Source organism: Erpetoichthys calabaricus, chromosome 8 (assembly GCF_900747795.2).
Source record: "Erpetoichthys calabaricus chromosome 8, fErpCal1.3, whole genome shotgun sequence".
In the NCBI taxonomy this organism is placed as follows: Eukaryota; Metazoa; Chordata; class Cladistia; order Polypteriformes; family Polypteridae; genus Erpetoichthys; species Erpetoichthys calabaricus.
Window position 1 is genome coordinate 148,541,497 of NC_041401.2, and position 23,382 is coordinate 148,564,878.

General features: G+C 37.8%; 2 protein-coding genes across 2 annotated transcripts in view; one reads left to right on the top strand and one right to left on the bottom strand.

Moving 5' to 3' along the window:
* The window catches only part of zgc:92380 (uncharacterized protein LOC445086 homolog), a 1,014,629-nt gene that overhangs the window by 946,906 nt on the left and 44,341 nt on the right, over positions 1–23,382 (bottom strand). The window lies entirely within an intron of this gene.
* arpc2 (actin related protein 2/3 complex, subunit 2) overlaps positions 1–23,382 on the top strand; it is a 51,338-nt gene that overhangs the window by 11,690 nt on the left and 16,266 nt on the right. The window contains exons 3-5 of the mRNA XM_028807582.2: positions 6,705–6,817; positions 19,884–19,929; positions 21,527–21,713. Coding sequence (XP_028663415.1) covers positions 6,705–6,817; positions 19,884–19,929; positions 21,527–21,713 — 346 coding nt within the window. The remainder of the gene's footprint in view (positions 1–6,704; positions 6,818–19,883; positions 19,930–21,526; positions 21,714–23,382) is intronic.

Genomic DNA, 23,382 nt, shown 5'->3' on the forward strand with positions numbered 1-23,382 from the left:
AGCAAAGTATGATTTCCGCTGTCAGTGCTTCTTACTCCATCTCTCTTTATGGTTTTGGCAGCACTGATACCATCATTTAAAAATAATTACTAAGCCCTACCCTAAGGACATTTTGCTCATTTTAAAGGCATTTAATCAGCCTCCCGGTTGCATTTCTATATTTGTACTAATTTTAGTCTAACCCAATAAATAACAGACTCTGTGCTAGTGTACTTTGTCTTCATAGGCCTTGCAGTTTTCTTGGTTATTTTATTTAAGAAAACTTTACGAAAAACAAACTTCCTTTTTCAGTGGGTAGCCTTCAAACCACTGACATGTTTTAAGTGCTAAAGCAAACATCATCCTACTTAATTGGAAGAGTAAATGTTGGTTTGACAGTACATTATTGATGTGTCCCAAAACAATAAAAATAGGCTGTGCGATCAATTCAAAGGTGGCCTCCATCTATCTTTATATTCTCCTATTCTAATTATAGCTCTGCATAAAACAAGTGCAAGCAATACATAACTTTAATCTTTCTCCATTGTGGACCACTTTTGTTGTACCAAACTTTTGATACATTTTGTTACATACTTTTAACCTGAGGTATAGACAGTTGTTTCACAGCCTAGAATTCTTTCATTTTATTGTTTTTGTTTGTTTTTTTTTGCATTGCAACTAATATTGGCAGCCTTTGTATATATTTTGTTTACCTTGTTTAACATTATTGTACATCACAACGTAAAAGAAGTGAAAATGCTTATAAGAAAGAAGAATAAAGGCCTAATTATGAACAGGTAATCGTACTTCAGGAAAACTGATTCTCAGTGACAAATATTATTACTTAGAAACATTAATCTTAGTAAATCTATTTAATAACTAATATAATCCTCTAAGCATCTTGCTCAAGATTGAGATAATCGTAAGGCTGTGCCTATGATTTCTGTAATGCAGAGAACATGGGCAGAATTCTGGAATTAACCGACGGATTCAGATATAAACATTGATGTGCAGAAATTGTAGAGTAGGTAAAAAATTATTACAAAATTCCTTGAACATATTAAACATATGCCCTAATATAATTGGGGTAATATGTTCACATTTGTTCTTTTGGAACAAGCTCTTCCTTGGAGAAATTTCATTATGTGTCTTGTCTTTTAGTACATACGAATCATGGCATGTGTGGCGTAGCTAGATGTCTGGAAATCAATTGAAAATACAGTAAAATGACTAGTGTTAGGTCCTGAAAATTAAGACATGCATTCCTAACTCCAAAAATCATGGCATGACAATAATCTCAGTGATTTTAGGAGTTTACTGTAGTGCTTCAATACTTCGCCTCAAAGGAAGGCCTCTCTCTCTTTCTCCCTCCCTGCTTATGGAAGGGTGCAAGGCAACATTTTCCAGTGGATACAGATAGCAGGGTTATGCTTCCCACCCAGCTCAGTTAGCTGTGAAAGGAGCTTCAGCAAATAAGACACATGTTGCAGATGAGAGTCACTCAGTGAGCTAAGCACCAAGTGCTTTACAGTCATGTAATTCAATACGGATATGTTTCAGGTAATTAGAGCATACTTTTACTTGGATAAATTCAAATCATTTAGGTTGCAGATTGTTCTTTTATTTATAGTTTGTTTTTAATTGTGCTCTGAATTTTAATTTATTCATTCTGGTAATACTTTTCATTGGTGGCGTCTTTCTTATGCTTATCAGTCTGCTTTTTAATATGCAGTATAACTGTTAATACTTTGGTTTTATTCTATGCAAATTCATAAGATTGCAGAAGGTTGCACATTTGGAATATATTTCTAATTGACTATTCTGAGTAAACCCATTTAATGGCTATAAAGGTTTTGCTAAGCTCTGCATGAAAATACTTTCATTGATCATACACACACACAAAGCTGCTTATAGTTTCTCTCAGTTGAAAGTGACAGGGTTACTAAGTCAGTAGTATGTAGCTAATGTACAAGAGAATAATTTGTTCAATTGAAATGCCACCTCTTCCTGGTGATTTTTGGATTCTGCTTGTATTTCCTGTATGTATGTATGTATGTTGAGAACAGTATATTCTGTCGAGTGCATAAGGGGTACAATTATTGGCACCCCTAAAAAACACATTAAATAAAATCAAATAAATGTGTTTCCTTGTTTAAAAAAAAAAACAAAAAACTTATTGCTCATTTTATCTGGGAGATCCTTACTTGTCTGTGACCATTTTGTGTTTCCCTGGAGTTTAAGTTTCACGTTGCACACTTGTAAATTCCTTGTCTTCCATGAACATTGGTAAATTCAAGTAACTTTCATCCTATTTGAGGCTAAAGGTTATTGACCTGCACATATTAACAAAGGTTATAAAAAATCCTACATATCTGAAAATACCTATAAATGCAACCATGGCCATAATAATAAATAAAAAAAAAAAAATGTTCATGAAGAGGACCCATACTTGTTGAGAAAGAACGTAAAAGAGGCAAACACAAACCCAAAGATCATAATTTCTCATCAGTATAGTTTGGTTAAATCTTGGAGTTATAATAATTCTAAATTAACTGTAAAGGCACCACCACCATGATGAGAGGCTTGTTAGAAGAATTTCATAAAAGATGCCATTCTTAAGAACAAGCCACCCAAAGCAAAGCCTGAAGTTTGCCAATGCCATTGGAGGTTGAAATTGAATCTTGTCTGGCGGTTGGATAAAATAAAAATAATAAATAAAAAAAAAAAAAAAAAAACATTTTTTGGTTAACCCCGCAGTTGTCATGTTTAACGCAAAAAGAGTATTGCATACAATGAAACACATGTATGTTCATATGCACTGTACTGTACTGTGCTGCAAGGGGTCCAGGGGCTCTTGTGAAAATTAACCAAAGAAAAAAATTTTCAATATACCAGTAAATTTTATGTGAAAACCTGGGTGCATTTGCAAGAAGGCCAAAGCTTGTTGTAGATCAGGGGTGGGCAATTCTTTGTCTTAGTCTTTTTTCTGTTAAGTGTTTTATTAAACCAAGTAATATAAGATGACTCCTTATAGGTGTAACTGGAAACAAGTTAAATGGAGAACTCCTGGCTCCTTTGTCATTTGCATTCTATTGCTGATAAAGAGCCATTAAAACAGGGAATGCTGCTGTTCAAGACGGAAAAAAGCAATTCAGGATGGGGAACCTTGACGAGAGACCACTAAAATGAACCGTCAAAATGTCACTTCTGCAAAAAGTGCTTCATCAGCAATAATGGACTTCTCATTAAGAAACTGGGTTAGACCAGAAACCTGCAGTCACTGTAGCCCTCCAGGACTAACATTTCTCACCAAAATGCCAAAATCAACATAGAAATAAATGCAAGATGTCAAATTTAAAGTTTAATTTGCAATCAACATCTCTGTCTCCAGATTTGAACCCATTTGAAAACTTATATGAATTGAAAATTGCAACTCACAAGAGCAAACCAAAGAAATTTTCAGAAAGAGACTCGGTGTTATTTGTGCCAGAAGAAACTTCACTAAATATTAATCATGACAGTGCCATTATTTTTAAAACCTACAGTATGTCGTTAATAGAAAAATTGTGTTGCTAAAGAAAGGTGTTTTTGTTTTGTTTTTAAATTGTGTTAAAATGAAAGAGGCTTACATGTTTGTTCAAGCCTAAAATGCCAGACTCTGTATATATTGTATATTAACATTTAAGTACAAATTTCATTAGTGGTTCAAGTAATTGTGGAGATGGCAAAAAGTAAATCAAATATAACATACATTTCTTGAAATTTTAATTGACAAAGTTGCTTTTCTTAAGCAGTTTGCTGTGTCTGTGCTGCAGCCACTTTTCTGGGTGTCTGACTGATGCTTTGTGATTGGTGGCACAGGTTTTGTCAAGTAGCCTCTTGTGCACATGCTGCAACGGTTTCTTTGAGCGTATGACTAACAAAGAACCCTTACTGTTTCAGCATTTTAAAAATTACCCTGTTCTTTTTTTTTTCCTTAGTACAGCTTAAGTATTTCTAATCCAAAAAGCTTGTGACCAGAAGTATTTCAAATATATTTTTTTTTCAGATTTTGGTATTTTTGCATAAAAAAATTAGATATCTTGAGGAAAGGTGATCAATTAGGGAAATACATCCAAACCTGCTAAATGATGACACACACTTCCAGAAATTCGTATAACTGAGCAGTTATTATAATGTGCGTTGACATGACAGACATATTGTAAGTGACTGAGCTATGATTTCCATGCATGCGGTGGCAAAGCACATAGATGGTATAAGAAGGTGATGGTGCAAGACTATAGAAATGAGGACAGCCAGCAGGAGTGATGGGTGGGGTGTGAGCAGCTGGCTATAACCAGCACAAAGATTCTAGACTCGCCCAGAGACGGATGTTAGAGAAAAGGTGGGGAGTGAACGTTGTGAGCGAGAGCAGACTGAAAAAGTTGCTCTGTTTCATCTGTCAGTGATAATAACAGCAGTCAACGCAGCTCGGTGAAGTAATTCCCCGCAGACAGAACAGTGGGGAAGACTACATAGTGTAGTGTTTCATCTGAACCAGTTTTGCCTCATTTTGAGCCATAAACTGTTCTTTATTTATTTAACATCATTGTCTGGCTCACTTGTCTTCCTTTCCTTTACATGTGAAGAAGTCACAACAATATTAAACCTCAAAAGTGATTCATATAATGTACAGACTCTATTGTAGTTCCCTTTAAATAGGGCCAATGCTGCATATTTGCATTGAAGAGCCTTTTTTTTCCACCAGTTCACTCCATCATGTCTACTGTGTTGAAACTGACCAATGAGGTGCTATATTCATTGTTTGTATGGTGTGATTTTTACATTCGTAAAAGATAACATGCTTTTGCCAACATAAAAAGACAATTTACACAGGTGTCTGACTTTTCCCAGCGTAGTCGGAGTGATTTGTTTCACTCATATTGCAATAAGGGCAACTAGCAAGAATGAAGCTGCTTTTGTTAACTACAGTGATCCCTCGCTATATCGCGCTTCGCCTTTCGCGGCTTCACTCCATCGCGGATTTTATATGTAAGCATATTTAAATATATATCGCGGATTTTTCGCTGCTTCGCGGGTTTCTGCGGACAATGGGTCTTTTAATTTCTGGCACATGCTTCCTCAGTTGGTTTGCCCAGTTGATTTCATACAAGGGACGCTATTGGCAGATGGCTGAGAAACTACCCAACTTACTTTCTCTCTCTCTCTCTCTCTCTCTCTCTCTCTCTCTCTCTCTTGCGCTGACGTAGGGGGGTGTGAGCAGGGGGGCTGTGTGCAGCTGCTTCCTGAAGGACGTGCTGCACAGTGCTTCGCATACTTAAAAGCTCAAAGGGCACGTATTGATTTTTGACTTTGTTTTTCTGTGGCTCTCTCTCTGTCTCTTCCTGCTCCTGACAGAGGGGGTGTGAGCTGCCGCCTTCAACAGCTTTGTACCGGCAGTGCTTTGCATACTTAAAAGCCAAAAAGCCCTATTGATTTTTTTTTTGACTGCTTGCTTTGCACTCCTTTGAAAAGGAAGATATGTTTGCATTCTTTTAATTGTGAGACAGAACTGTCATCTCTGTCTTGTCATGGAGCACAGTTTAAACTTTTGAAAAAGAGACAAATGTTTGTTTGCAGTGTTTGAATAACGTTCCTGTCTCTCTACAACCTCCTGTGTTTCTGCGCAAATCTGTGACCCAAGCATGACATTCTAAAAATAACCATATAAACATATGGTTTCTACTTCGCTGATTTTCCTATTTCGCGGGTGGCTCTGGAACGCAACCCCCGCGATGGAGGAGGGATTACTGTATAATTAGCGACACTTTATTAATGCACACGTCATCTGTGATGTCAGTGTGAGTTTTGAGGCTCGTTCACATTTGTGCATTTACAAGATGGTTGTGATGGTTAAATATGTAGAAATGTGCATACAGCAGGTTGTGTATATATTTTTTCCCATTTTCATTTTTCTGTTTTTTTTTTTTTGGAGTATGCATATTTTCACACTGGAATTCACAAAGTTTTCTAAACAAGAGCTCTGGTGTGGAATCTTCCACTTGTGGCATCCTATGTTTTGTGTGTAGCATATTGAACCTGATGCCTAGCATCTGTCCTGTGTCACATCCGAGGGGAACCCTCTCCCTGAAAGTTGATTGAGTCAGAGTGTTTAATGGCACTTCACAGGAGACAACCACAAGGGTTGCGGGTACTCGGTGCTTCTCAAGGGACCTGAAACCTTCCCTTAGTGTCCTTTGGTCAGTTTGGTCTGTGCTTCCTTTTGTTTGAGGAAAGCCAGTACCTTAGAAATGCGTTGCCCTAAATCAAGTACTGTAGATTAAGTGAACGTACTACAGTACTGTTTCTCATCAAATATAGTCATGACTGGATTCAGTTATGGTCAATGAAATACAGTGACTTTATTTAACACACATGTAAATGAATTTGTAGATTTTTTTTTTTTTTTTTTTTTTTTTGGAAGTTGATGTGAATTTTGGTCAGGGTTGGTAATATCAGATTTCTGCATGTATACAGAATAGTGACAGAGGTGTAAATACTGTATAATCTAACTAAATTATAGTTGGATGGAATGTTAATGTCTGATTTAAAGAGGGACTTTGAAATAAACTGTTGACTATACAAAGTGAACTGATTGATGTATAAAGTTAAGAATTTATATATAATTTATAATATAAAGAATGATTATAAAAGAGTGGTAATGTTTTTTTTCTACTCCCTTGTAGATTTTGATGGTGTTCTCTATCACATCTCTAATCCTAATGGAGATAAAACCAAAGTGATGGTCAGCATTTCATTGAAATTTTACAAAGAACTACAGGACCATGGTGCAGATGAGGTATTTATATCAGAGTTACCAAATATAAATATTTTCATTAGAATTATTTACTTTGCTGATGGAGAGATTATAGAATGACAATTAATCTATGCTTAGCTGTGCTATATCTAGTTTATGTTCTCTGTTTTTACATTTTTTTCTTTTTCAGTTTAGTACTATACTGCTTTGCTTGAAATCTGGTTGTAGCTTATATTGCTGTATAGATATTTACTGCTTTTTTTCCCCACACGGTAAGACTTTTGATGTATTGTTCACTTTTCATCTAAACAGAGAAAACTAAACTGGAGGATTTGATGCAGAAGCAGAGCATAACATTCAGAAGTTATGTGCAATTTAGTTTAACATAATTCTCAATAGAAAAATTTGGTTCAGTGGCAGAGGGGTCTGAAAGTTACAGTAAATGTAAAATGCTGTTCAGCAAAGCCAGGAACCAGAAGCTTGAGGTTTCTAAAAATATTCCTGGCTATTAAAACCGTTACATAAAGAAGCAGTGGTCAAGTGAAATGTTTGAAGCTTTTAAATTTTTACTCCATACTAAAATGAAGCAATAGGAAATACTTGCTCAATAGTAGCAGGGGTATTGGCTTTATAAGGGCCCTACTTACATAAAGTAAAAGGTCTGATTGAATTAATTATTCTATACTTGCTTTTGCATAATTAAAGTCTCCATGAGTGAATCAGAAATAAAGTCTTCCACAAGTTTAAACCCAGAGTAGAAAAAGGCAGATAACACACTTACACAGTGGTGTTACTAGGGTGTCACAATAAAACTGCATTATTACATCTTTTTATATTTATTAACCCACATAATCTTATTAATAAGGCCGATGCATTGTGAGACTTGTTTGGTGTTGTGGAATCCTGTTTATTAGGAGGGTAGAACTCATCTATGAAAAGTGAAGAGGGTTTCTGGAGTGCACCGCAGATGTACTAAGGAAAACAATTTCAAAATAGTACTGCATACTGTCTAATGCTTCACCCTGTTAGAGATTTTCAACTACTTTTAGCATTTTGTAAAGCTGGACAGCAACATCTTTCAAGTGACAGAAAGAATGAAGGAGACTTGGAAGGGGGCAAAACATTATAGAATAAGAACTTTGCTATTAAAATAATTAATTAATAATCCTATTTCTATTTGGTGCATGTTTATGAGATAGGTCTGTTTGTAGCCAACAGAACAACTTTTCAGAGCTGAGAGTTAAATCCAGTTGACATCGTCCATTTAAAAACATATTGCCTAAATAAAGGAATCATGCTGGTTCTAATAAATATATTTAAAGAGCTAAGAGGGGACCAAAGATGTAAGTAACTGCAGACAATTATGACATTATAGCAAAAGTAAAGATCTAATTAAATTGGGGATTGGGAAGCATGATTTAAAAGAATAGTAAAAAAACTTTAATAATAACACATAATCAAGTTTAGATGCGAATGTAATATTAATTGGTGATCTGAATTACAAAAATATAAAATGGAAACACATATAGTGATCTGCGTGAACAATTGGATGTTATGCGTCATTGTTTTTAAACATTATGCCTCTGTATCAATGAGAGAGGAATAGTTAAATCAGTAATAATTAAGTCATACAGTGATCATTGAATTTTGCTTTACGGTGTTTTCGAAAGTCAATAAGCAGAAATTAAAGTTAAGTTTAATTTCATTCTGAGCAAATGTAAAATTTCTTTCAAAAAATAAACTGGAATAAATGTATCCATGTAGGGACTTTTGAGGATTATTTGGGTTTGAAGTAAGGAAATGTTTATGCCGCTAATTTGGAGTAGTAGAATACACAATAAATATTGAAAGTGGATGAGTAAAGAATTTAGATAACAAAATGAAGTTAGACAACTCTGTAATATATTAAAGAAAAATGGCATCAACACCAACTGTACAGCCTACAAATAAATATGAACCACAACTGAACTGGTCCTTCCTGTAAGTTGCTCTGATTTATATTATTTATGTAAATAACACTTAAATTTTAGACAATGTCTAGGTTTACAAGGGTTTTTTTCTCAGTAATGTGTTTCAAAGTGTGCAGTGAAAATGGCTGTAGTGACAGAAATTTCTGTGCAGTCTTTTACAGGATTTAAGTTATACTCAGTCTTTTTTTGCATGCAATAAATTGAGATTAATAGTCCATTAATTTCATATAATATAAAGTTGTTGGGGGTCTCCAGTAAATCATGAACAACTTAAATATTGGGTTTCTCTTAACTCCTATAGGGCAATTATGTAAATTATACTGAAGGTCAGCAACCAGTTAGTGAAAACTGGAGCAGTCAGAAAAATGTAGTCTGGTCCTGTAATTAGCTGTACGCTTAGATAAAACCTGAAAATATATGCTGGTATCCTGCTGTAGATGCCCTGTTCATTGTTCACTACTAGTGTATACCAACCAGGTTAATTGTGTTTAATATACTAAGCAAAATACTACTTTTTTCATTTTGCATTGCAATAAAAAAAAATGTTATTTGGTGGTCACAGGGGAAATGGCATCTAGACTTGTCTTTCAGAAGTGAATTTAGCTTACTTCTTTGCTTGCTTTATTTCTTCTTAAAATGTTTATTGAAAATACCATTATGTTACCCTAAATTTGTCATCCTTTAGTTTGTGAAAATTACCTATTCAAAAATCAGCTATTCAGTGACAAATTTATTATGAAGCAATGAAGTTCTCAACCAATATTCTCCATAGTGAAGTAGTGGTAGATGAGTTCCAAGGAAATAATAATAATACATTTTATTTATATAGCGCCTTTCCCATGCTCAAGGCACTTAACAACGTAAACCATTTTGCAACTTGAAGTTATTTGACAATGGAATGGAAATGTTCTTCATAGAACTTTTTGTCTACTAATACTACACACTGGCAGCAAATGACTGCTTTGTAATAAATCTTTTGACCAGAATTTTAAAAAACCTTTCCCAAGTATTAGGTTCCAAATACCATCATAGTTCAATCCACTGGTTTTAATCCTTTTCTTTGAGTTCCCATGTGGTTTAAGGTTTCTTTATTTAGTCACGTTTACACAAGAAAACATGAAATTTGCCTTCAGTTGCATCTAATAACAGACAGAATGAAATAAAACAAACAAATAGAAACAAGACAGGTTAAGGTAAGGCAGTTAGATAATGCATATTTACGCCAAAAAAAAAAAGAGGTGGTTTCTCCCGTAGTTAAATGAACACTGAAATGCACTTCTATATGCTTTTCAGTTTTAAGAATTTTTACAAAAATGTAATCCAATACAAATTAATCTAAGGAAACTGATCCATTATTTGTTTGCCTTTCATTTTTCATTGTAATTTAATAATTATATAAAGACCCAGACACTCTTGGGTGGCTCCAGTTCTACCTGTCTTCTCTGATATGCAATGGCATCCTGATTCTTCCTAGTGAGAACCCATAATTGTTGTCTAACTCTCTGGAGTTCTTCTGGAATGATATTGTGCACTACCATTTCCATTGTCTACTTCTCTCTGTGCTATTCTTGACCTGTGCCACACTTTTCTCCCTGCCTGCCCCTTGTCTAGCAGGTATCACAAAGACGTTTTTTCAAAGTACTGTACTCCCACTGCTTTCCCACATTCCAAAGATGTGAGTAGTAGGTTAATTAGTAACTCTAAACTGGCCCAGTATGAATGATTTTTGGATGTGTGTGAGCATGATAGACTAATCCTCCATCCAGGTTTGGCTTCTTGTTTGGGGCTAATGCTGCTGTGAGGGTCTTCAGATCTCCATGAACCTAAATAAAGTAGCAGCTTATTTAAATTAGGTGATTGTTTGCCACAGGTTAAAAAAAATAGAAGGTCTCCTTTTGCTTGGTTTTTTGCTTCAGTCTAAAATTTAATGATGTTGCAGGTTTTTTTTTTTTTCTTTCAAAAATCATTTGTACTTTTAGGTTTATAACACATCCATAATTTGTACCATTTATAAAAAAGTCTAATCTTGCATGTCTCTGAGATGTGGGACAAAAACAGACTACCTGGAAATAGCCTAAAGCTTTAATCATCCTTTTATTTTCAAATATCTAGTTTCTAAAATGCCATGTAAACCCTTATCCCAGTTAGAGAAACCAGGTGTTTGGTCTCTGAGAAACCAGGTTAACACGTGTAGATTTTTTCCATGAGTAACCTGGTTATTTGGCTGTGTACATCTTTAAATGGGTTACAGTTGAGGATGTTTTAGCTTTGCACGTGCTTTCAGCAGCCACAATAGGAGCATGCACAAAATAAATTTCCTGAAGCAAATACTCCTGCATTATTTCTTCTCCTGGTTGAAATAATCTGGTTGGATATTTCAGAAATTGCTAAACTTATGTTGATGTACTGTTGATGTGATGGAGGTTTTTAAGAAACCAGGTTTCTGCCTTAACTGGGTCAATCACCTTTTCCCACTTTTGTGTGTGCATGTAAATATACTGAATTTCTTGACCAGGAGTAGAATCTAGCATCAGGAAGCTTTGAAGCCACAGTGCTGACTGCTAAGTCATTCTAAATTTTTAGGTGATAAAAAACAAAAAGCATATTCGGTGGATGAATGAATAAATTATGTAACATAACATTCCCAGACCTGCTTAATCCATTGCTGGGTCACTAAGGGGCTGGGTTATTTATTTGAATTTGTATATACATATGACATACATTTTGGGTTGTGGTAGGAAAGCACACACAGATTTGAGCAGATCATGCAGAACCATACACTCTAATTCAAGCAGTTGATTTGTAACAAGGTAAAATGTCAAGTGTAAGCTACAAGTGCTTACTAATTTATTTTATATTGGCTGATAAATTTATTTGTAAAATAGGCTGGTAGCTTACAAGATTATAAGATTCATGTAAAATGATTAAGCTGTTAATGTAACATTGTTTACTCTGTATATATAACCTGTTATGTTACTGTAGATGCCGTTTATAAGGGTAATTTGTGTCGACAGTAATTGACATGTTTAAGAACTTTCACAGGCCTGAAGTGGCATCAGCATTTAAAATGTAGGCTTAAATCCTATAGGGCCACAAATAATGAAATTGTTTTTTGGGGTAGATTAAGTGAAAAGATGTTTTAAAAGCTATTGCAGTGCATTAGATTCAGATTTTATAAATTTGTTTTTTGTTTTTTTTTTCTTTCTTTTTCTCACCACATCAAATTTTATTGACCATCTTTACCACTGGTCCGTCCCAATCAGTAGCCAAACTGTTCTTCTCTGTGGTAGCAGCTTTGGCCATTCTTGCCTTGTGCATTGTATAACCTTTCACTTGTTTTAGCTACTGACGACTTAGTCACTTTAAACCCAAATTAGCCCTTCTCAAGGCAGTAACGTTTGGTTAAATATGCTTATTTTATAAAGCAGATCAGATTATAATTAATTGAACTTATAACCAACACATTTTATTACGATAGATGAATTCTTTTAGGTCATGTGCTTCAGTCTATTTAGTAATACCCACATTTTCCTGGTGAAATTGCAGAGAAAGTTGCTTTGTGTGCATACATTGGAAAAACAGAAACTGTAGTGTTTAGGTTGGTGTTGAACTCTGAAAGTTTCATATTTCTCTGTGGCAGAAGGTTGTTCTTCCTTATGTTTTAATTTGGCCCTTTGTGAGGGGGTGGTTCAGCTCTCAATAAAACCATTTATGGAAGAGAACGGCTGGTGCGGTTTGCTCATTGCACAGGAAGTTCAGAATTAGACAATCTTAAAAAAAAAAAAAAAAAAAGCTTAAGGTAGACTGAAAAAAAAACTTGTGGTGTTAAGGTGGTTTATTCAGTTGTGACAGCATAAAGCTGGTATTAAGTTTTAAATGTAATATTTTTGTAGTATATTTGCAGAACATTTAAATATATATGCTTCAGTGCATGTAATTTATAGATATTTATAGATATAGAATTTCTAGGCGCAGCCAGGGTGTTGAGGGGGTCCGGTTTGGTGGGCTCAGGATTGGGTCACTGCTTTTTGCAGATGATGTTGTCCTGTTTGCTTCATCAGGCCGTGATCTTCAGCTCTCTCTGGATCGGTTCGCAGCCGAGTGTGAAGCGGCTGGGATGAGAATCAGCACCTCCAAATCCGAGACCATGGTCCTCAGCCGGAAAAGGGTGGAGTGCCCTCTCAGGGTTGGTAGCGAGATCCTGCCCCAAGTGGAGGAGTTCAAGTATCTCGGGGTCTTGGTCACGAGTGAGGGAAGAATGGAGCGTGAGATCGACAGGCGGATCGGTGCGGCATCCGCAGTAATGCGGGCATTGCATCGGTCTGTCGTGGTGAAAAAGGAGCTGAGCCGCAAGGCGAAGCTCTCAATTTACCAGTCGATCTATGTTCCTACCCTCACCTATGGTCATGAGCTATGGGTAGTGACCGAAAGAACGAGATCGCGAATACAAGCGGCTGAAATGAGTTTCCTCCGCAGGGTGTCTGGGCTTTCCCTTAAAGATAGGGTGAGAAGCTCAGTCATCCGGGAGGGGCTCAGAGTAGAGCCGCTGCTCCTCCGCATCGAGAGGAGTCAGATGAGGTGGCTCGGGCATCTGATCAGGATGCCTCCTGGACGCCTCCCTGGTGAGGTGTTCCGGGCACGTCCAACCGGGAGGAGGCCCCGGGGAAGACCCAGGACACGCTGGAGGGACTATGTCTCTCGACTGGCCTGGGAACGCCTTGGGATTCTCCCGGAAGAGCTAGAAGAAGTGGCCGGGGAGAGGGAAGTCTGGGCATCTCTGCTCAAGCTGCTGCCCCCGCGACCCGACCTCGGATAAGCGGGAGACAATGGATGGATGGATGGATATTAATACAGATATATTGAATAAAAATTTTCTATTATGATAATGTGCTTACTTCCATTTTTTAATTATATCAATACTTAATAGAACTGATTGCAATTTTTTTCATTCAATTCTTCAGAAATAAATCAGAACAGAATAAAAATGATAGTGCTATTTTATTCATTAACAAGAAACAAGGAAGACTATATCATAAACTAGTCACAATAGGTTTTAGAGTCAAGTCAAGTTGGGGAGCATGCACTGGTACAGTGTGTTGCCGCACCCACTACACGACGAAACAACTCAGGATCCCGGTTTGCAACACCCCAGGCAGACACGTGGTCCAGTCCCACCCTCCGGAAATGACTATCTGTCGCAGCCAGGTGTTACGTGGGCGACCCCTTGGCCTGGTCCAGCCACTCGGGTCCCCAACAATGAGGATCTTTCGAGCTGGATCACTCTCGGGGAAACGTGCCACATGGCCGTAGTGCCGTAACGGACACTCCCTCACAATGCAGGTAATGTGCCTCATTCAGAACTCCATGAGCAACTGCTCATTCGACACAAAGTCAAACCAACGGTACCCAAGGATTCTCTGAAGAGACACAGTACCAAAGGAGTCCAGTCTTCGTCTCAGGTCACTGGATAGTGACCATGTCTTGCAACCATATAGCAAGACAGGAAGCACCAGGACTCTAAAGACTTGGACCTTCGTCCTTTTGCATAGATATCGGGAGTGCCACACACCCCTTTCCAGCGACCTCATGACCCCCCCATGCTCTCCCAATCAGTCTACTGACTTCATAGGAAGAGTCACCAGAGACATGAATGTCACTGTTAAGGCAAGTCAACCTCTCAACAAGGTCGACACTCTCTCCGCAAACAGACACACTGCTGATAGCTGTGCCCAAGAGGTCATTAAAGGCCTGGATCTTGGTTTTTCTCCAGGACACTCGCAAGCCCGGACACTCGGACTCCTCACTCAGTCTCTCGAGTGCCCCAATCAGAGCCTCCATTGACTCCATGAAGATCACAGCATGTTAAGATCAACGCAACTTTCAGAGTTCAACACCAACCTAAACACTACAGTTTCTGTTTTTCCAATGTATGCACACAAAGCAACTTTCTCTGCAACTTCACCAGGGAAATGTGGGTATTACTAAATAGACTGAAGCACATGACCTAAAAGAATTCATCTATCGTAATAAAATGTGTTAGTTATAAGTACATTTAATTATAATCTGATCTGCTTTATAAAATAAGCATATTTAACCAAACGTTACTGCCTTGAGAAGGGCAAATTTGGCTTTAAAGTGACTAAGTCCTCAGTAGCTAAAACAAGTAAAAGTGAGCAAGTGATCATAGATCCTATTGAGGACGACCCTAGCAAGGACCTTACCTTGCACTGAGAGCACTGTTATCCCCCTGTAGTTGCTGCAATCCAGGCGATCACCCTTCCCTTTCCAGATAGGGACGACAAGTTCCATTTTCCAGTCAGTTGGGATGTTGCCAGTCTCCCAAATGGAAGCAAAGATTGCTTGCAGTGCCAGGAGGACAGCCTTACCACCAGCCTGGAGAAGTTCACCCTGGATACCTCAGATCCCTGCAGCCTTTCCTCCCCTCAGCTGGTTCACCACCTGTGCATTCTCAGTGAGATTGGGTGGTTCACAGCTAATTGGAGGATCAGCCTCAAGGACCATGTAGCCAGAGATATCCAACGTCCTAGCCAGAGGATCAGCTTTGAACAACTGCTCAAAGTAGCCAGCCCAGCAGGTCATAACCGCAGCGTCATCCATAAGGACCGTTCCATCAGCCGCCCTGACTGCGACTCTCCGAGGAACAGATTTAGATGTGCATAATGCTTCGATTCCTCTGCAAGCAAGACGCGGGTCGCTAGACCACAGATAATGTGTCACTTGCTCACAGATTCCTCTAACAAACGCCTCTTTATCTGCCCTCAGAGCCCTCGCAGCTGTCCTTCTCAGTTCTCGGTACAGACCAGAGTTGCCATTGAGCCGTGCGCTGTGACTCCTCTCGATGATATCCAGGGTGCCCTGCAAGATGAAACACCTTGTTCTGGGAACATAGGTTTTAGAGAAACAGACTACAGTCATCCCTCACCTATCGCGGGGGTTACGTTCCAGAGCCCCCCGCGATAGGTGAAAATCCACGAAGTAGCGACCTATATTTATTTTATTATTTATACATATTTTAAGGCTTTATAAACCTTTCCCACACTCTTATAAACCTTACTCACTCTCTTGTTAACCTTTCCCACACTCTTATAAACACTTCCTATGCTCTTAAACACTTTCTACATTCTTAAACACCGCAGACCAACACTGCACGCAGCGATCTGACGTCGATGTGTCTGCACTCGCTTTGTGAAGGGGGGCAGCTGAACTCACGCTGAGCAGAAATGGACTTTGTGCTGCTTCTGCCAAAATGCCTGCTTGTCGCTCTGCGCGTTCGGAAGGAGGAGGAGGAGGAGTGGGGGTGTGTGAGGGCTGAACGCACGTTTGCTCAAACCCCCCTCCCCCGAGGCGCAGTACGCTCCTGCCACTTCGCATTGTCAAGGGGGTGGGGAGCTGAATGAACGCTAAGGAGAAGTGAACTTTGTGCTGGCTTTGTGCTGCTTGTCGCTCTGCGTGTCAATAATTTAAAAGCCTGTACAGCACCTATTTTCCTGTCTCACTGTCTTGTCTTGCATGAAGTTAAAATGTTTTATAATAGTGAGATGTTACTCGTATCCTTAGCCCGACATCCACATATCATATGTGTTAACAAAGTGTGTTTTATAAGTTTACATGTGTTTAAAGCATGTGGGATGGGTATTTTAAGGCTTAAACTATAAAAATGTTTATTTATATGGTCTTTCTATATCGCGGATTTTCTCCTGTTGCTGATGGGTCTGGAACATAACTTCCGCGATAGGCGGGCAATCACTTGTATTTAAAAACCCGCGAAGTCGTGAATCCGCGAAAAGTGAACCGCGAAGTAGCGAGGGATTACTGTATATCATTAAAATTGTATAACTGAATATTAAAACTACAGTTATTTCTGCTTTTTGACTACCTTTTATTGTAATTATTTGAGCAATATTAGGATTATTAAACAAATTAAGAAGTGTGCCAAATGTTTCATGTTCAGTTTTTCATTGTCTCTGTGCTGGAACTGTAAAGGAAGACAAAAACACCACTTAATTTTATAACGTATTGCCTTAAATGTAAAGTTTCTCAATGTTTTTCATTCTTTCTTCATAACTCATACCTTGCAGTCCTAGAATCAGCCTAGTCACTCTTTTCTGAACTGAACTTGTTTTGTAATATGGAGACTAAAACTGCACACAGTACTCCAGATGAGGCCTCAACGGCATGTTATGTAGCTTAATCAAAAATTCCCTTGACCTAAACTTTGCACATCATGTCATATAACCTTGTATCCTATTAGCTTTCTTAATCGCTTAAAGATGTAGATAATGACAAATCCACTACGACTCTTATGTCAATTTGTAATTTCAATTTTTAAATCTACCATCATGTAATCAAAAGTAAAATTTAATTTAAATTTTCATTTGCAACTAATGTAGCCATGCTTGCATTTTTTTCTCTGCCACACTGTAAAGATTCAACAGATTCTAGGTTATCAGTCATTCCATCTAGTTTGATATTATTTTCTAACTTAATCAACTTGTTTTTTTTATAACCTGGTCTAAATCTATTTATATATTTTAAAAAGAGTTGGAGCCCCAGCACTGTTCTGAAAAGGTTCCTCTAACCATAGCCCTTTTTGTTTCTGGTGTTTTAATCCAATTTTGCACCCATCTGCATACTTTGTTTAAATCCCCACTTGTTTTACTTTTAACAAGTAAGCCCACAATTCGCTAGCGAATCGGAAATCCAAGAATGGCAATCAGTTTCTGTTCCGTCTGATATCTGGATGGATGACATATCATGGAGGGTGGGTGCGTCTGGGGAAATGTCATTTAATTACATACGCATGTCTGTAGTAAAGCGGTCTCGTTATGTGGAGATGTGATTCCATTGCCTTTGCTGACACCGACTGCTGGCAGAGTGGAGCACAGCAAGTTCAGTCCTGCGTCCATATCCGGTTTACACCGTGTAGTTTGGACGTCTGGGGATTCCGTACTGTAATACTGTAATGTGATTCACATATGCGCTGAATCCTCTCGTTTTTGTTTTCTCTGTGGCGGGCTCGTTGCAGTGCGCGTGCACCTCGATGCGCCCTGTGTCCATATCCGGTTTACAACCTTTTTTGTTTTCTCTGTGGCGGGCTCGTTGCAGTGCGCATGCGCCTCGATGCGCCCTGCGTCCATATCCAGTTTACAACCTTCGGTTAGTAATATGGATGACTAACTTCTCGTGTGGGTAGCTTATGAAATTCCTTCTGAAAAATGGAGATTAATAATATCATGACACCTCTGGTCATATGCTTTTATTGCTTCTTCATAACAACTCCCATATGTTCTTGGAACATGATCTCTCCCATCTGAACTTGTGCTGTTTAAAAATACACTTGTTCTTTATATGCAATACTTACTATTTTCCTTAGTATTTTTTTCTGTCAGTTTCTCCATGATGAATGTTAAACACGCTGGCCTACAATTAATTGGATAAACCAGATCACCCTTTTGTATAAAGGGATATTTCCCAACTTCCAATCCTTAGGAATTTCTCTGTGTGCAGTGATTTTTGAAAAATTATTGAAAATTGTGTATATGTATATAATCAGTAACCTCCTTAAGCACTCTATGGTAAATATTATGTGGTCCCGAAAATTTGTTAGATTTCAGCCTATTTAATCTAAGCAGAACGTCTCCCCCTACAATTTCATTATCACTAAGTACCTCCTGAACAGCTCCTGTTTCTGTTTGTAGGTTATGAATTTTTTCACACTTGTAAACTTCACAAAAATGCTATACAAGAGTCAAACATATAAGCAATAGTGGTCGTACTGTTATTTATTAGTTTGAGGCAGTGTTATGCTGTCTTCCCTTTAATTGTACAGGATTCACAATCTGAATGAAGTACCAATATTTCTTGAAACCCCTAAAAACTTACAATAGCACTGAATGACAAGTTTTAATATATTTTATACTACAGGTTGAGTACACCAATCCAAAGCTTTCTACGTGCAAACGTTATGTTATCTATGTTGCTTCTAATTTTTTTTTTAACTGGTAAGCACATGTACAAATTCCAAACAGATTTATTCATTTTGAGTGTTAGGGGTCTGGTCCTCCATGAAGCAGCGAGAACCATGAAGTGCAGTACCTTCAAGAAGCACGATAGCAGCACCTGTTTAGGAATAAAAAAAAACAACAAAAACAAAATGCCACAAGTGGAAAATTTCACACCATGGGACTCATTTACAAAACCTTTTTTGGAAATGAGCATAAAAATATGCATTGGCTATACTAAAAAACAAGAAATAATGCATACGTCAAAAGGAAAATCTGATTTATAAAACCTGGTATATGCACTTTTCAAACATCTTGTAAATGCACATATAAGAACATGTCTCAAGACTAATTGAAGTTAAAGATGACTTGCATTAATGAAGTGTTACTGCTTACAGTTAGCAAAAGTAGTTTCATTCTCAGTAGGTGCCCTTATTGCATTACAAGTGCAGTAAAATGCTTTGATTACATTAGGAAAATCAGATGCTATTGCAAATTGCCTTTTTATGCTGGCAATTTCCTTTCTGTTCACAAAAACATTGTTTTATGTATGTACACCTGCACCATATGGAAACTGGATGTATCACCTCACAGGCCAGTTAATGGCTTCCAGCACAGCAGGCATGACAGGGTAAAGCTTTATTGAGATATTCCAGACATGTCAGCATGTTCCCTGAGAAGTGACTACAGGTAGCTTTTATATAAACTGACGAAAAAAATAACCTCTTCCGTGCAACTACTCGGCACTGATCCTCCTTAAAGGGATTTACAATAGAATCAGTTTTGATGTTTAATATGTTGTTCACATCAATGCACATTATAGTAATGGCTCAGTGACATAAATTATTATATGCATGAGTCGTCATTTTGTTGATTTTGCTGCATTTTCCTACTTCATCATTATGATATCAAAAAATATCCAAAATACTCCTAGTCCCAGACATTTCAGTCTAATGATACTCAACCTGTATTAATGTTAAATACCAGTTTGACTGAAAACTCAAGTACTGTTTTATGTTGTAGCACATTTTCTATGATGTCTTTTTTATCCAGGTATTGGATATTAATGTTTATCACTTCAATTCTCAGTCTCTGAATTTCTTCTATTTTTTTCAGTTATTAAAAAGAGTTTATGGAAATTATCTGGTACCACCAGAGTCAGGTATGTGCTATTAATATTACACAACTGATATTTTATTTTCTTAGTTTCTTTTAAATAAAATTTTGTAACCAAGATATATTTCATGTGATTTATTGTTTTATTATTAAATTTTAATGAATCTGCTCTGTATATGTTTGATCCCTGGGCTGTATTTGTTCATTACCTTTGGATTATATTTAAAAGAAATTGGTCCTCCATAGTCACAGTTTAAACTACACCTGCCTTGGAAAATTATCCATTATCTATATGACCTTGAATATTTTTCCTAGTAGTCTTATTAACAGTTAGGAAATTCTTATCACTCTGTTTTTTGAATGTTATTTTTAATGAGTTTATTGTATACCTCTAAATTAGCCTAATGCTTCAGTCAAAATTTACCATATTACCAACAATCCTGGCCATTGTGACAAGCAGTAGCTACATTCTCATGTAGCTATACCAGCTAGCCAGTAAATTGTGCAGCAGTGGGTTCAAAAAGTTGTGGATCAAAATGCCTAAAAGGCAGTTATAGGTTGGGCGGCACAGTGGTAGCGCTGCTGCCTTGCAGTAAGGAGACCTGGGTTCACTTCCTGTGTCCTCCTTGCGTGGAGTTTGCATGTTCTCCCCGTGTCTGCATTGGTTTCCTCCCACAGTCCAAAGACATGCTGGTTAGGTGCATTGGCGATCCTAAATTGTCCCTAGTGTGTGTTTGGTGTGTGGGTATGTGTGTGTTGCCCTGCAGTGGGCTGGCAACCTGCCCAGGGTTTGTTCCTGCCTTGCACCCTGTGTTGGCTGGGATTGGCTCCAGCAGATACCCATGACCCTGTGTTCAGATTCAGCGTAGTTGGATAATGACAGTTATAGGTTATCAAGACGACATTCTTGATTGTAAATCAAACTTAACCTAAATGCCTAATTTGTGAAATACCGCTTATCGCCGATAACATGAAGACAATTTCACCTTAAAAGATCCCTGAAAATGAATTTTCTATGACAGAGAAGCATTGCAGTTTCAAATAGATCTATAAAAAATATCTATTTGTCTAGGTTGGAAACAATAACAAATGTACTGAGGATTTTTTTTGTTTATAATTGCAAAATGCTTCAGAAAGGAGCTAATTTAAATTGCATTGCCTAAGAGTTTAAGTAAGTAATTTTAATGAGCTTCAGAGAATTTAACCAGGTATGATTAACAATGCTACTGGGTGCTAGGCAGATATTATATAAAAGTAGCATAGTATTTTGTAAGACTTCTTCAACAACTTGCATGTCACTCTGACATTACATTTTAAAGGACCATTCCGCACACTTTTTTGATCTGTCATTTTTTTATGACAGATCATGCTTGTTTTCTATTCATTCCACTGCAATCAATGATTAAATAATGTGGCACTTCATGAAATGCAGAAGCAACTGGAACAATTGGGCTCTTATCTTCTGTGCCAGCTTTTGTAGTGCATACACACTGCATATTTACATTCTGAGCTTAATTAAACAGAATTTATAGAAATTAAAGTCAGTTCAAAATGTATTTTTTAACTTCTTGTGTTAATCAACTTTTGTAAGTTGATTTTAAACACCTGTGATAGTGCCATTGTTTTTGTTTTGTTGTTCTTAGGCTATAATGTGTCTCTTCTGTTTGATCTGGAAAACATTCCCCCAAATAAGGAAGAGGTTATACACCAGGCAGGCATTCTAAAGCGCAATTGCTTTGCTTCTGTTTTTGAGAAATACTTCCGGTTCCAAGAAGAAGGGCGAGAGGGCGAAAAGAGAGCTGTCATCCATTACAGAGATGATGAGACAATGTAAGTTTTCAGAAACAAACCTAAATCTTAGCATCATTTAGTTGTTGTTAGAATTTTGTAACTGTTCAATGAGCATGGCTTTTAGATCCTTTTTGTTCAGTGTTTATCTGAGCAGTTTTTTATATTGAAAATGTTTGTATCTACTTTTATTTAATTCTTATGTTCTGTGATAAGAAGTCCTGATTTATTTATTTAGAGTAGTAACCATTTGAAATATGTTAAGGATAATCTGTTAATTTAAAGGGTTAAATGAAAAATAATGCAACTATTAAGGTACAGTCATAATAAACAAAACGTTTTAAATAAAGCCTTTAAAGTTGCATATTCTTTTCATAAATTTCCATCCTGAGTATACTGTATAGCTGACACTGTACAAATAGTTGATAACTACAGCAAGTTCAGCAGTAATATCTGCCCCTTTTTCTTTTTTCTATTCTGTTGTGCTACATGAAACTTGAGACATCTGACAGATGAATGTCTCTTCTGTTTTCAAGGTGCAAAACAGCAGCATTCCTTATTCTTTTTCATTATATTTAATGCATTGTACTTCTAGATAAGTATTGATTGGTTGTCAGTGGTCATGCACAAAGAGCCCACCACAGAAACTAAAGACAAAAGTCAAACCTGTTTGATATTATCGGAGAGAGTCGCAGACTAGTTGGACTGTTACTGGGTTTGTTAGATTAGGTGATCAACTTCATGGGAGTGCCCCCCAACTGATTCAGACTCTCTAAGATTATATAATAGAAGGACAGGAGTGGAAATTGCTGGAAAAGTTGTGTTATGTGACCTGGCCTCAAGACAGAGAATCCTACACCTATGTACCATATTAGACTGACAGAAGTTATTAGGGTAGCAATCCTTGTAATTTTTATATGGTGACCCTTTTTCTGGAAGTAACTTTGAGATGAAGTCTGAAATCCCATAGACTTACAACTGTTTATGAGGTATTGTACTTTACAACTTCACCCCACCTTCCTTTCTACATCTATAATCTCAGCCAATTACATAGAATAAAAGACGAACAGGAGTTAAGTTACAACTTTAAATAATGTATTATTGATAATGTTCATAAAATCATAACAATAAGCAAAGTCCATCCATCCATCCATTGTCTCCCGCTTATCCGAGGTCGGGTCGCGGGGGCAGCAGCTTGAGCAGAGATGCCCAGACTTCCCTCTCCCCGGCCACTTCTTCTAGCTCTTCCGGGAGAATCCCAAGGCGTTCCCAGGCCAGTCGAGAGACATAGTCCCTCCAGCGTGTCCTGGGTCTTCCCCGGGGCCTCCTCCCGGTTGGACGTGCCTGGAACACCTCACCAGGGAGGCGTCCAGGAGGCATCCTGATCAGATGCCCGAGCCACCTCATCTGACTCCTCTCGATGCGGAGGAGCAGCGGCTCTACTCTGAGCCCCTCCCGGATGACTGAGCTTTTCACCCTATCTTTAAGGGAAAGCCCAGACACCCTGCGGAGGAAACTCATTTCAGCCGCTTGTATTCGCGATTTCGTTCTTTCGGTCACTACCCATAGCTCATGACCATAGGTGAGGGTAGGAACATAGATCGACTGGTAAATTGAGAGCTTCGCCTTGCGGCTCAGCTCCTTTTTCACCACGACAGACCGATGCAACGCCCGCATTACTGCGGATGCCACACCGATCCGCCTGTCGATC